At 47.4% G+C, this 15,585-nt stretch overlaps 1 protein-coding gene and 1 long non-coding RNA gene across 2 annotated transcripts in view; both read right to left on the bottom strand.

Annotated features, from left to right (window-relative positions):
- The window catches only part of LOC126543350 (synaptogenesis protein syg-2-like), a 961,852-nt gene that overhangs the window by 105,181 nt on the left and 841,086 nt on the right, over positions 1-15,585 (bottom strand). Inside the window, exon 6 of the mRNA XM_055062075.1 lies at positions 9,231-9,542. Coding sequence (XP_054918050.1) covers positions 9,231-9,542 — 312 coding nt within the window. The remainder of the gene's footprint in view (positions 1-9,230; positions 9,543-15,585) is intronic.
- On the bottom strand, positions 1,032-3,697 carry LOC129380597 (uncharacterized). Its single transcript, XR_008608765.2, has 2 exons — positions 3,496-3,697; positions 1,032-3,465 (listed from the first exon to the last, which is right to left on the bottom strand). It is a non-coding gene; the product is annotated as an uncharacterized lncRNA (long non-coding RNA).

Genomic DNA, 15,585 nt, shown 5'->3' with positions numbered 1-15,585 from the left:
TTGAAAAAAAAAAAAAAAAATGGAGACCACCCATAATTGGTGTTGGTTTGCTTTCTTAGCCACAAGTGTTATCTGAAAATATAGCTGGTTTTTGTTACTCTTTCTGGTGGTGCGTTTTAGATGCATAAAAATTATGATGGATGTGCATGTTCAGTGTGATTGCAGGAACGAGAAACTTTACTAGAAGATCCTTTGCAAGAGATGCAAGTGCTTGCCCATTTCATGAAAAAAAAGGGCTTTGTTTTCATTGTATACAGTAAGCTAAGGGTCAGGCGGACTTGATCACAAAAGCAAAGAGAGAAATTAGTTGACAGAGAAATGCAAAGCCTGCTGACCACATCGTAACTGTCTAGCGCATAGACAACACCTGCACGTTGGCCAACAGCATGGGAAAGGAGAAGGGATGGAAAGATGAGAGATTGCCATGAAGCACATGTCGTGAAAAGGAGAATGAAGCAAGAATTGGTAGCATTCAGAAAAAGCTAGATATTCTTGAGAAAACTGAAACATTGGACAAATAATAGCAACCTTTATCAAGTCTTACTGCCGTATTCAGCAATACATCTTGAAGCTCATGCTTGACTTGATATAAATGACGTATGGTGTGAATGTGCCCAAGATGCTCATTGCATTGCTTATGGTGTGTTCACGACAGGCGTCATTTAAATCGAGTCAAGCATGGGCTTCAAGTTAAGATGCATTTCTGAATACGGGGGTTAGTGTTATGGCATGGTGAGGCTCTCTGGAATGAAGACTTCATGAACTAGAGAATAGATGTGCCCATGAGAACCTACTTTTACGTATTATCGCAGACATCTGAATCACAGGAGCAGTCTGAAGCATGTGGTAGGTTTGTGAAGAATTTCCGAGAAACCTGCATGGGTTTTCTCTGTAACAGTTTGCTACAATCGGGTGTATGACTCATTTTACATTTCCTGATCACCTTGCATATTCCCGCACAATGCTTTCGTCATTACTGTTCAGATTCATTACTGTTCAGTGGTTCTTGTTTAACAAAATGGAGTCATGAGAAAAGAAGGAAAAAGGGAATTTTTAGGCACTGAAAAGGCAATACAGGCATGAATGTCAAAAGAGGCACTTGTAGACAGGATAAATGCAAGATTACCTTGTTTACATGGCCATAGTTTGTGCTTACAAAGAAGGCAGAAGAAGGATGCGAGGAAAAAATAAGCATTTCGTCTGAGGTTCCTCTCATTATGAAGCTGTTTACAATGATGAGAGCTAAATACAAAAAGTGTGGTCCTAATGAACGGACACGTTCTCCCAGTTGCAATTCATAGTTTAAGTAAGATTTTGAGGGACTTCAATCGCACCTCAAAAAGAAGTCCATGATCAATAAACAGTGCAGAAAGCCAGTATAACAGTTTTCATTGACAGTGAGTTGGCCCTAGGATATGATCCAGTTTGCATCTTCAATAAAATGGCTATTGATTGGCTACTATTGATCTGTACAATAAGCGCAGCACGCATACAGAACAGCACACAGTCCCATTTATGCCTTGGGCCTCACTTATACCATGTTAAAATTGTGGAAATACAACAGATTCATAAAACCAGCTCTCTTTATCACCTTATCTTAGGGAGGGACTTGTCGATGTTACAGTGCAGAGCACGAACATTTCCTTAGGAGAAGGCTTCCAGTTATTTATGTATATGGCAGAGGTTCATTACCTCTTGAAAACTGTTCTGCATAACACTCGTGCTTCTTCACACATCTGTCACGATCCATCAAATACGGGATAAGTTGGGTGCTGCAGATAAATGGTTCCTGCAGAGCCTAAAGCTACAGCATCAATAGGTAGCTAAATTTTCATTCTTGATGTTTGGTCCAGTTCTCTGAAACATACACATAGAACTGAAACTGTTCAATCTGAATACCAATATTAAATGTGTTATTTTGGGGCTTCAATGATTTGCTGAAGTTGATGGAAAGTGAAGGACTGTATAGAAAAAATGGCTGTAAGGTCAACTATCATCTGCGCATAACCTTTCAGATACTGCACTAAATATAATCTAAAACACATGAAAAGTTTTTATAGAACAAAGTACAGCCACACTGGATCACGCTGGCATCATCATATGTCACTGGTGTGGCACTTCACAATGTGGGAACCACCATGGCTCGTACAATGCTCCGAAGGATACATTGCAATAGCGCAACTATGCTCAATGGCATTTGAACTGTTCCTTGCAATTTACAACTTCTAGCCATGCACTTATTCATTTATGACTTGGATGGTCGTGAAGCCTAAGTGCTTTTCTACCTAGCAATACTGCAAGCTTGTCTGCTGACACTAGCTGCACAAAAGAGCAACAGTAGCTTGTGCTCCAGCAGAACTTGAGGGCGGATTACAAGTTCTTGCCACACTATAGATGAGAAATATGAACATACTCCTAAGCTTCAATATCTTAGCTGGTGTAAAGCTGCAATACAGGTACTGCACTCCCTTAATTGCACTGCTTACAGCTGTCAAACTATACCTCTGGTGCTATGCACATTTTGGGGATGGCAAGAAGTTCCACTAGACAAGGTATCAACCACACAGGCATCTAAAACATTGAGTTAAGGGTGTTTAAGACTGACTAAACACAATTTGCCACTTGGCTTGGATCTCGATTCCTTTCCCCTCTAGTGTCATTGACTGAAGAACCACAACACTAAGGGGTAAAGTAGCAAAGCTTTGTTGTTTTGCCAGTTTACTAATAGCAAGAAACTACGCTCTAGCACTGTAGCATAATGAAAGAACAAAAGGTTGAAGCAAGCTTGATCAACCAGCTCTCCAGTAGTCTGGGCCCCACGTCAGAGGGTATCGTCGTATGGTGTCATGACTACAAAAGTGCATGAAGCCTACTAGAGGCTGCAGTTTCAGTAGAAGGTAGGGGATAACCCCTAATTAAGGGTAAGCCTTTGCTTTTGACAATGATCGGCCAAATTTAATCACGATTTCCCACTTCTCCGCCGGTGCAGAAATGCCATCGTCCTTTTTAAGATTGGCCACATTAAAAAACGTACGTACGTACAGTCCTATACACTGCGGCTGGTCGCGTCGCAATCCCGTGTTTCTCTAGTTTTAACGCCCGCGCAATACGTATGTAGTACTCAACAATCGGTTTGCTCTGGCGCAGTTAGAAGACGATCGTCGTCGTGCTCTTTGCGCATAACAAACGCGTCACACACGCACACACACAACTCGATTGTGTAACACGCGCTGTTCCACCTTGTATCGCTTCGTTCGTGGTCGTGCTGTTTGCGCGAACAAACGCGTCACACTAAACGCCAAAACGCGATGTTCCACCTTCGTTCGTGGTCGTGCTATTTTGCGCATACACCTTCGTCACACACACACAGCTTCGATTGCCGTAAAACGCGCTGTTCCACCTTGTATCGCTTCGTTCGTGGTCGTGCTGCTTGCGTGCACCCTGTCGCCATAGAATAAAGACTAACTTTATGCTGTCGCTCCGGCGAGTTGGCACAAACCCTGCGCTAGCGCATACTTCTATGGGCCTCGCGCGCGCGCGCATGGGGACTAGGGCGTTTCAGGAGCTAGGCGCGTTTTTTGCACGACAACTAGGGACCTAGGCTCCCCTAGGGCGAAAAGTTACCTAGATACATAGTTCCCTTTGGTGCCGCGGGGGCGGCACTGCAGTCGACCGGCTGCACAGGCGAGCGAATGTAAATGCGCGCGTCGGAACGTGAAAGTGGTATGGCCTCTTCCTGTGTGTCTTCAAGAGCTGTCCGAGCGGCTTTATCGGCGTCTTCATTTCCGATGACGCCGCAGTGACTTGGCAGCCACTGAAACGTCACGTGATGTCCTTTCTCATGTGATGTATGAAGTAGGCATCTAATATCGAATACGAGCTGTTCAGATGGCCCGCGACGCAGAGCTGATAGTACAGATTGTAGGGCTGCCTTTGAGTCGCTGAAAATTGACCATTGTCGAGGTGGTTCCCGATTGACAAAACAAAGTGCAGCTCGAAGAGCAGCTAGTTCCGCAGATGTAGATGTCGTTGGGTGGTCAGTCCTAAAGCTGATGGTAATACCTCTTTCTGGGACGACTGCAGCACCGGACGAACACTGGATGTTTGTGGAACCGTCAGTATAAATATGTGCACTGTCTGCGTACCTCTCGTGCAGAAGAAGCAGAGACAGTTGTTTCAGCACAGGCGACGACAGCTCAGACTTTTTCCCGATTCCTGGCACGTTGAGATGGACTGTGGGGCTGACAAGGCACCAAGGGGGCATCGATGGTTTAGATGCAGCGGTGAAGCCCGAGGGAAGTTTGTCGTTGTACTTGACAATAGTTTTTGAGAATGATGCTTGGTGCCTGTCTGAAGGTAGTGTTGCAAGGTGGTGATAGGGGGCCCGTGCCAAATGTCTGATATGCGTTCTCAGGGTTTCCACCGTGATGTGAGTCTGCATTGGATGGTCCCGAGCAATCGCAATAGTTGCCTCAGTTGACGTGCATCTCGGCAAACCAAGACAAACTCTGAGTGCTTGAGCTTGCGCTGCTTGCAGAACACGAATATTTGTCTTGCAGGTGTTGTTCAGTACAGGTAGACTGTATCTTAAAAAACCGAGAAAGAGAGCTCTGTAGAGTCTCAGCATTGCGTCTACTGACATCCCCCACGTCTTTCCTGTCAGGTATTTAAACAACTGGGAGGTTGCTGTTAGGCGTCGTTTCATGTAAGCCACGTGCGGGCTCCAACAGAGGTCTCGGTCGATAATTACGCCTAGAAATCTATAGGTTCTGACATAGGAAATGGTCCGCCCGTTGATTGAGATGACATAAGGCGTCATTGGTTTGCGAGTAAACGCCACTAGGGCGCATTTTTCTGGCGATATGCTGAGACCTTGTTCACACAAGTAGCTCGCTGTCAAAGTAGCCGCTCTCTGAAGCCGTGCACGTATCTGAGGACGTGTGACTGCCGAAGTCCAGAGACAGATGTCGTCTGCGTATACTGAAATTTTGGTGGTAGTTGGCAAGTGTTCAGCAAGCCCAATAAGAGCGAGGTTGAATAGCGTCGGGCTGAGAGCACCGCCTTGAGGAACGCCCTTGCTGGTATAGCGTCGCGTAGTTGGGCCATCGTCAGTTAATACATAGAATGATCTTGCAGATAGGTAACTTGCAATCCATAAAAATACTCGGCCACCTAGGCCAACCGTCACAAGAGCGTCGAGAATAGCCTCATGCAATACGTTATCGTATGCCCCTTTCACATCTAAGAATAAAGCTGCAGATAAACGTTTACGGGACCTTTCGTGCTGGACATATGAAACGAGATCAACTACATTGTCGATGGAAGAGCGGTCACGTCGGAAACCAGCCATGGAACTCGGATAAATCTTGTAGTGTTCAAGGTACCATTCCAGGCGGCCAAGGATCATCCGTTCCATTATCTTTCCTACACAGCTGGCCAACGCTATCGGGCGGTAAGAGCTGAGCTCTAGTGGGGATTTGCCCTGCTTCAATATTGGCACCAGGCGGCTCACTTTCCATTCGTCAGGAACATTTCCCTCCTGCCATGAGGTGTTGTAGAGACTCAATAGTGCTGTCCGTGCGGATTCTCCGAGATAGCACAAGGCTCGGTATGATATACCATCTGGACCCGGAGATGATGAGCGCCTGCAGAGAGCTAGTGCCGCCTCGAGCTCCTCCATTGTAAAAGGAAGGTCCATGCGGCAATCTCGGGAATGGGGGACATCATCTCGGGCTGGAGGATCTGGGCGTGTCGCTTGGTCTGCCATTCGCACACAAAAGTCTTCTGCGACATCGATGTCTTGCCGCCCTTGGAAAAGCGCGAGTGCCTTGAATGGAAAACGCTGTTCCGGAAGGCAACGCAGACCTTGCACCGTTTTCCAAATGTGAGACAGTGGCTTGCGGGGGTCGAGTGTTTGGCAAAACGTTGCCCAACGTTCCGACGCTAATCTATTCATTCGACGCTGAATCTTCTTTTGTATCCTCCTGGCTGCCCTAAGGTCATGGATTGATCTTGTACGCCGATATCGACGTTCCGCCCGGCGACGAAGTGCGCGAAGTCGCTCTAATTCTATGTCGAAGTCGTTTCGCGTGTGAGAGATCGTCAGTATGCGAGTGGCGTTCCGCATCGTATTTTTAATTGTTTGTTCTAACCCAGAGGGCAGGCCCTCGCTGCAGGCATCTTCCATATCAGATTTGAAGTTGGCCCATTGAATCGTCCGAATGGTATTCCGTGGGCCAGATCTAGACATCAAGCCTTTGATGTTCAGATAGGTGGGAATGTGATCACTCCCATGGGTCTCAATATCTGGAAACCACTTCACATATCTTGCGAGAGAGTTGGAGACAAAAGCAAGGTCGAGGCAGCTGCCGTATGTCACGCCTCGAAGAAAGGTGGGGCTACCATCGTTCAAGAGAGTAAGGCCATAGTTGTAGGCGATGCTTGATAATCTTCGTCCTCTTGCATTTGTCTTTGTACTTCCCCATGCTGGATGGTGTGCATTGAAATCTCCTATGATGACCCATGGAGCGGGGCAAACACTCAAGATATCCGCTAATCTTTTAGTGTCGAAATTGTTGGAAGGCGATATATACACGCCTATGAGAGTAAACAAGAGTTTGTTCTTTTTAACTGTGACGCATATATACTGATTGTCGTCGTGGGGCGCAATCGGTTGCAAAACATAGGTGAGTTCCCGACGAACAAAAATGATGATTTTGCTGCATGCACTATTTGTTGATGACATGAAACATTCGTACCCTGACAGTCTGATTGGTTTCGACAAGTTGGGCTCACAAATGACGATGAGTGGAAACACATTGGTGTACACATACTGACGGAAATCTGAAATTCGTGATTTTAGCCCTCTGGCGTTCCACTGCATGACGGACGCTGCCTTGACTTCTTTTCGGAAGGATGGGGTATGGGTAGCCATCTTTCTAGTTGGGGGATTCAAGCACTGGGCTTAAGGCGTCCAGCACTTTAAGTGCGCTTCGAGCAGACGGTGTCCCCATCTCAACTAAAATCGTTCGGATGGCCTCCATGAGGGAACGTAGCACCGAGATGACTTGATCTGTTTTAGGTGAATCATCAATGGCCGGAGAAGGCTCCGGTGGCGCCGTGACCTTCTGAGGTTCCTTAGCAAGGGAGCGGCTCGGTAGCGTAGGCCATTCCTCTAAAGAAAGAGTCTTATCTGATGCCCTCGTGGGAGTGGTGGGCCCTATCGCGTCGCGACTAAGTGGTACCGTAGTGGAGCGGGTACTATCGCTTCGCTCATGCGCCTTCTTTGAAGACTTACGACGATGCCGACGTCGACGCCGACGCCGGACTACTTCGGCTGCCTCCCTGTGGGTCGAATTGTCTCTGGCCATTTGCTTCAGAACCGCGCGCTCCCTCTTGATGCGGGGGCAGTCTTTCGACGAGGCTGTGTGAGGGCCGCTACAGTTGGCGCACTTCAGAACTGTGGCACCGCAGGTCACTTCTGCATGAGGTTCAGCGCAACGGGGACACAGAAGCGAGTTCGGACACACGCCCTTTACGTGTCCTAGCCTGAAGCACTGATGGCATTGAAGCGGCTTCTGGATGAATGGTCGAACTGGATGTCGAAAATGTCCGACTTTAACGTGGGAGGGTATGCAATCCCCCTTGAAGATTACTTTTACGCAGCGCGTATTCCCAAGACGGCGCACTTGCGTAATGATCGTGCCCTCGTTTGCCGGCTTGATGAGGCTAGGTAAATCTTCATTGGGAATGGCAATGTCAATGTCGTAAATTACACCGGCTATCGATGTGTCGTCGATCGGGATGAAGGGGCGCATTTTGATTCCGCCAAGCTCCGTGATTTCTTGAAGTGTTCCAAGCGCACTCGCGTTGTACACGTCTATGGCGAGTATATTCTTGCGTGGGTTTATTCTGATGTCTTTAATTTGATCCGGCACCGCACGTTCCAGAAAAATGGATAGGGCTTGCCTGTTCAGCAACCGTAGGTTGCTTGACGGTTCTTCCGGCATAAAGATGATGACGTGTGGCCAGCGCGCAGGCCTTGACTTCATAGTCGTAGTGCTCGCAGGAGGTGACGGCGCTGTGTTGGCGATCTTTCTCTTCGCCCTCTTACTCCGGACGGGTATGAAGCCGTCGTCGGATGAGTCGTCTTCCGACATAGAGTACAGCTCGGTGTCCTCGGTGTCGCTGGGGGAGCCAACTCGCTTCCTTGCGGTTGACAGCCGTGATGACTTCTGGCCAGGAGGGCCTGTGGCATGCTCCGCGTCCATGGTCGCAAGACGGGGAGGTAAGGCACCCCGAAAGGCAAAGAGTTCACCAAAAATGCAGAGAGCACAGAAACAAGCGTTCTGTCAAGAAGACACTTCGTCGTCTTCCTTGGGCTGTTCAAGCTATCTGCTGTGTGATAAGATGTACCAACCAGGCCAAATGAACACACGACTTACGAATACAGAAAACCTTTAGCTTCGAAAGCGGTTCAAATTTATTTCTCTATCTTTAAGTTTCATTTAAATAGATTTATTACATTTTTTACTGTTGCTATAAAACATGATAGAAACTCTCGATGCGGTGCCGCCAGCCTTGAACGTTGCGGCCCACTCATTGGCAGGTCACCGGCAGCTTCGGACCATGATTCTCACTACTAACCGGCTATTAAAATTCAGCGCTAAATAAGTTGTCGAAGAAACATAGAAGAAAAAAACTTAACCCGATGTAGGTAATCTATCGTAGAGAGTTTTGAAGCCTGCCTTCGCTGCAGTGAGGTCCACAATAAAGCCCCATGCTCGAAGAGGTGCTCGCCAGTTTAGGCGGCGTTTGCAGAGCGCAGCATAATACATTCAAGAAAGTATTCGTAGTTGCCTGCTTATATACTGCCATAATTAAGTTACTTGAAGTATTTAACGTCTCTTTTCAGTGAGTGGCGGAGAGTTAGAAGTATGTCATCATAGTAATTAGCTTACTAAAATGCTAGTTTTCTTGGGAAAAAATTCAAAGAACATAAGAAAATCAGACTTTGCACTGTGGGCAAACAAAACTCAATTATGGCTGACGGTCCGTACTCATGAAAGGTCAGTAAGAACTTATGCCGGCAGATGATGATAGTAAAAGAAACCCCGGTCCACGACAGACCACGGAACCAAGCGTGACAAGTTGATCGCTGTCAAGACGCTGTCAGAATTGTCCATAAAACACCAACCTTACTGGTAGTCATGTTATTGATAATCACTTACAGTGTACGTCCAGTGTCCACGAGTCCTCAATAGCGTCATCCGGCATCTCTGGGTTGGCTGCGCGACAGCGTAGTGGTCTGCCGTTATGGCTGGGCGACGGCGTGAACCTCACTACGCTGACGCTGACGTCGTTGGCTGCCGCCTCGGGTCGACCACCTTCTTGCAAGGCGCTCGATGTTAGGGGCACGCCGTCGAGGTCCCATGTCAGGTTGGCCGCCGGTCTCGACCCCACTGCTTCGCACTCGACTTCGGCCGGGTAGTTAGCGGACAAAGGACCATGGGCGCCCCTAATTGTGACGCTGTGTGGTTTGACTGGAAAACGAAGAGAGCAAGAATAACACGAAGTTAGAATCTGGCTTTCAATCAGCTATGGAGAATCGAATATAATGCTATTTTCACCGCGTCGACCATGTGCTTTGTTATGAAATTAATAGATAATATTGACCTGCGCATCATATTCCGGTCAACAGATGCCTTTTACAGCGGACCTGAATATCTGTTAGAATAACAGGTAATTAATATGCAGGCAGCACTGATGCAGTAGCGCATACCTTCAATGAAGTGACACCTGTGTATTTTGTTGCTATCTACAGTGCTCAGCATTTGAAACACTATACTCCGATCGCTTGGTGACCGGTACTTTTTACGCCACCGATGAGCGCTGGGTTTGATTCAGTCGAAACCTCAGCAGTCATGGAGGCATTGCGGAATCAGGGTGTAGACGAGCCGTATGTAAAAAAACTGAAAGATATCTATAGCGGCTCCACAGCCACCGTAGTCCTCCATAAAGAAAGCAACAAAATCCCAATAAAGAAAGGCGTCAGGCAGGGAGATACGATCTCTCCGATGCTATTCACAGCGTGTTTACAGGAGGTATTCAGAGACCTGGATTGGGAAGAATTGGGGATAAGGGTTAATGGAGAATACCTTAGTAACTTGCGATTCGCTGATGATATTGCCTAGCTTAGTAACTCAGGGGCCCAACTGCAATGCATGCTCACTGACCTGGAGAGACAAAGCCGAAGGGTGGGTCTAAAAATTAATCTGCAGAAAACTAAAGTAATGTTTAACAGTCTCGGAAGGGAACAGCAGTTTACAATAGGTAGTGATGCGCTGGAAGTGGTAAGGGAATACATCTACTTAGGACAGGTAGTGACGGCGGATCCGGATCATGAGACTGAAATAATCAGAAGAGTAAGAATGGGCTGTGGTGCGTTTGGCAGGCATTCTCAGATCATGAACAGCAGGTTGCCATTATCCCTCAAGAGAAAAGTTTATAACAGCTGTGTCTTACCAGTACTCACGTATGGGGCAGAAACCTGGAGACTTACGAAAAGGGTTCTACTTAAATTGAGGACGACGCAACGAGCTATGGAAAGAAGAATGATAGGTGTAACGTTAAGGGATAAGAAAAGAGCAGATTGGGTGAGGGAACAAACGCGAGTTAATGATATCTTAGTTGAAATCAAGAAAAAGAAATGGGCATGGGCAGGACACGTAATGAGGAGGGAAGATAACCGATGGTCATTAAGAGTTACGGAATGGATTCCAAGGGAAGGAAAGCGTAGCAGAGGGCGGCAGAAAGTTAGGTGGGCGGATGAGATTAAGAAATTTGCTGGGACAACATGGCCACAATTAGTACATGACCGGGGTAGTTGGAGAAGTATGGGAGAGGCCTTTGCCCTGCAGTGGGTATAACGAGGCTGATGATGATGATGATGATGAGCGCTGGGTGATTGCTGGGGGCGCAAAGTGCAGTCGCAGTGAATCACAAAAGCTCGCCCGCTTTCAAGTGATACAAAAATGCATGAACTCAGTGTCCCCAGTGCGCACCCCTGTCACAAGAAAGGACCAGCAGTCACGCGCTCCGCGTGTCGCATTTCAATCGCTGAACAGTGTATACTTACACAAAGTTTGCTGCATAGGACGGTAATAATACACTTGGTGTACTCGGTCACATTAACGAAAAAATCGGCGCAAGATTTTTCCATAACAGCACATGCGACTAATTGTCAAGAATAACATATTATTAGCCAAGGTGGCCAGCCAATAGCTTACAGCACTTACAAATGAAAAGCTTTGTGAATTCGCTTGTAGGGATTCAATGTAGAGCAAACAAACAAATACGGAATGGAACGCTAGGGAACTGCTCCGGCTTCCGGTGCAACACCACGGTTACAGCCACATATGACGGACACGAGGAGCATCGAATTCACCGAAGACGCAACCAAGGGCCCAAAAAAGCATCGAAGTTTCTTCAACGTGGCGCTTTTGTGGAAAGCTGATGAAATATTATGAAAGGTTAGTAGAAATGACTCGAAATTCTGGCTTTTACAGCCAAGTTGCATTTCCCTAGCCGATTCGTATGTCCGTCGATCTGTCGCCTGTACGCCAAAAGCTCCTCCGGCGCAACCCCATGCGCGTGTGCGAAAAAAAAAAAAAAGGAAAAAGAGTCGCGCGATTGGCTGCGTGGACGTCGTTGCTCTCAGTCACAGCCCAGCGCGAGAGCAGCAGTTTTTCTCGGGCTCTGAAATGGGTACGGCACGTGCCATACGTACTGCTGAGGAGAAGGCAGCTTTCGATAAGAAACACCGCAAGCAGAACCGAGAACCAGCTCGTCTACTAAGTGCCGATGCTGCAGCCCGGACAGAACAGGCTCGTGCAAGCGCAAGAAGCCACTGCGTATCGATGATCCGGCAGCCTACCAAGCCGTCGTTTAATGAACAGTCGGGATCAACCCAGTGTGAAACACCGGGCCCGCACCTTCCAGCTTCGCTGATTAACCACCTGTACAGAGTGCTTAGGCGGTGATATTTTTTTTTTCCGCAGCTACGTCGCGAATAGCATCACAGTGCATGGTTGCAGGGAATAGTTGTGGGAGGGGCCTCGATAACATGTGAAGAACGGTGTCGTGCTGCGTGCGTGTGTCCTATATGATTATGTTTCGAGACCGAACATTAAGCATTAGGTGTTTTTCTGAGTGTGAAAGAAGCCCGCAAATACACGCAAAATTCCCTCGCGATTGGGCGCTCGAGGCACTTAGCGTGTATTCGCGGGCGTCTTTCACGCTCGGAAAACACTTTTATGTAGCACATATTGAGCAACAGAAAGCTCTACCGAAAGTTTTCACATTGCTCTAGACTATTCTCTTTGACACCTTTAATGTAAATATAATATTCGAGAAGTTCATTAATTAATTAAGGCTAATTATATAACTATGCGGAACGCAAACAAAGATCTAAGTATATCCAAGCGACGGCAAAGAACATTGCCTTGCTTCTGCATGGTCGTTGGGACAGCCTGTATATACTATATTTTTTTCTCGTCTTGAGCTAAACACCACATGACTATCCAGCTATCTTTGTGTTTCGCGTAATAGTAAGCAACCGCATGACAGTTCTTTGTGGGAATTTGCATGGCAGAGTGTATGTCCCACTAAGCGAAACGATTTGGGAAATAAATGGCGCCAAAGTCTGCGAAATACCATAGAGTAATGACATTTGACCAGAGAACCCCCGCACGCACACATGCGCACACAAAATTAAGAAAAAAAGTATGCAAGATAAGCAATTATGCAGTGTGGCGAACTCCTCTTCTCGAACAGCTAAGCGCGCTGCAGCCAGTCGCACATCCCAACACGGCGGCTAAGGACGATTGAGATGATGATACTCCTTTCTGAAGATGGGAGCGTCCTCGAGAAGATAGTCTATACATTGTGAAGCAGATAAAAGGCTGGCTCACACGAGACTGTGCGAGCTTATGAGTAAGCAACGCTGCCAGAAGTTCGCAATTACGCTGATCCGGGTTTGTGATCATAATACACGTCTACGGAAAATCTAATGCAGAAGAGCACGAGGGAGAATAACTCGATAAATGCGAACTGCTCCTACCTTTTAATAATTTCTGAATCAATTAAGTCTCTGCTGGAGGCTTACGTGCCGAAATCACAATATTATTATGACGCACGCCGTGGTGGGAGATTTCGAATTCATTTTGACCACCTTGGGTCCTTCATGTGCAGTCAACATGCAGTTAGCGCAGAGGGTAGCTGCTTTGAGCCGGCTGCTCTCCGGCGGCTCCTATTCAAGAAGACAAACTTGTGCAAGTATGCCGATAGGTGCCAGAATCTCATGCATGAGGCTTACAACTGCACCCAACGCTACGCATACAAGGGTGAGTCCGACAACAAATGAACGTCTAACTTATGGTTTGGCCCGCGCTATACAGGGGGTCCCACGTAACTTGAGCCAAGATTTTAAAGATGAAGGGGACGTCGGAAGCGAATTAAACCGAGTGCATACTACTCGCACTGGCCTACAGTGCCTCAGACAATTTTTCGTTTTCCCCATAACTCGCTAATTAATTAAGTTTAATTACCCAACTTTTTAATTTGGCTGAGGACCCCAAGTATGATATGCAGATGTGTATAGCACCTTCAGAAACCAGCGATCGAGTTATTTCCAGTGCGATACGTCTCACGTAGTCATTTTTTCCGGGTTGCGAAGAAAGTCCGCGAAATATGAAAAAAAAATCCACGTGACGGAGCGGTTGCGCAGTGGTATCGTCCTGCTCTCAAGCGTGCGTTCGGTGAAGAAGGTCGGCTGTATCGTGACTGGCGACAGGGAAGCGGCAGGGCGTTCTTTAGCTCCTCGGCAGCTCTCGGCCAGCAACATGCATTGACCAGAGTCGACCTTGTTCACCGTACGCCCGCTTGAGAGCAGCGCGATGCCACTGCGCAAGCGCTCCGTCACTAGGCTTTTTTTTTTTTTTTCATATTTCGCGGGCTGTCTTTGCAATCCCGACAAGAGGACTACGCGAGACGTATCGTAAAGGAAATACCTTGATAGGTGGTTTCTGAAGGTGATCTACAAATCTGCGTATCATACTTGGGGTCCTCAGCCAATATTTAAAAGGTTGGGTAATTAAACTTAGTGAGTTACGGGGAAACCAAAAATAATACTTGAGTGCGAATAGTATGCGTTCGGTTCAATTCGCTTCCGACGCGCCTTTCATTTTTAAAATCTTGACTCAAGTTACGTGGGACACCCTGCATATGGCTGTGGCAGATTCTGCAGGGACAAATGAGCAAGAAGCAGACAAATGGTCCGATTGCGTGCGGAGGATCTGAAGAATAGCACGCTGTAAAAGGCGGCGCCATGCTTTTTACCTTTAGTGCCGGATACCGCCATGCAAAAGCCTTCGCATCGACTGGCAGAGCCTGAAAATCGAGGGAGAACGACCTGCTTATGGTTTGGCTCATGCTGCATACGGTTGTCGCAGTCTTGCAAGGACGGATGGACAAAAGGCAGAAAATATGGTCCAATATTGCTGGGAGGTTCAGTAAGATAGCATGTAGTTCGCACCATCTGGTGCCTCCGCGTCCAAGCACCGTGAGCATAGAAGCTTCCCAACACAACCTCTCAGTTGTTGAAAATGCAAATACAAGTTCAAAGAAAGCAACTGCGGGCGACTTGCTTATAGGTTGAATCGCAGTTCGCTTATGTTCTGCAGAGGGAGTTAGAGATAGGCCCTATAGGACGGCGTGATAGCTCACGGACGCTCTGAGAGAGCTTATTGGAGTAAAAAACTGTTCGATGGAAGGTTGAATAATATTTGCAAAAACTAAGGAGCTACACAAAATTATCAGCGTTTCTGTAAATTTGAAGATATTTTGGGCAGCTTGAACAAGCGAAAGACTGAACTCTCGAGGTTTACGTGCCAACACAACGATTCGATTCTGAGGCAAGCCGTAGTGGGGCACTCCGGGTTAATTTCGACCACCAGGGGATTTTTAACGTGCCCCCAACGCATGGCACACCACGTTTCTTCATCTCGCCCCCTTCCAAGTGCGGCCGCCGTGGCCGGAATTTGATTCCGCGACCTCGTCGTGTTAAGCAGTGCAGCACCATAGCCGCTAAGCCACCGCGGTGGGTCAAGCGAAAGATTGCGGAACAAAACTTGCACAATATGGCAGATATCATTGGTGCGACAGTCACTTCTGTTGTTGCTGTTTATAAGCACAAGGACCGGAGAGGATTAGTAAGGTTTGGCTTTTGTCTTAACTTTGCCATTTACACATGAAAAGAAAACAAAGCAACGGGTAGACAGAGGGGTTAACCCTATATTGCGTCGCAGTTGGCTACAACGTGGGCAAGGCCGCAGCAGAACTGGAATTATGCTGAAACTCTCTCTTTTCTTTGTGCAGTTTTTCCACCGGCTCCGCTAAGCGAGGTACCAGTCAGACTCGCCGCGGTGGCTTAGGGGCTGTGGCGTTGCGCTGCTAAGCACAAGGTCATGGATTCGATTCGCGGTCGTGGCGGCCGCAATGCGATGGGGGCTAAATGCAAGAACGCAC

Source organism: Dermacentor andersoni, chromosome 1, assembly GCF_023375885.2.
Source record: "Dermacentor andersoni chromosome 1, qqDerAnde1_hic_scaffold, whole genome shotgun sequence".
NCBI lineage: Eukaryota > Metazoa > Arthropoda > Arachnida > Ixodida > Ixodidae > Dermacentor > Dermacentor andersoni.
Note: the sequence above shows the minus strand (reverse complement) of the source record. Positions and strands in the feature narration are given on the sequence as shown.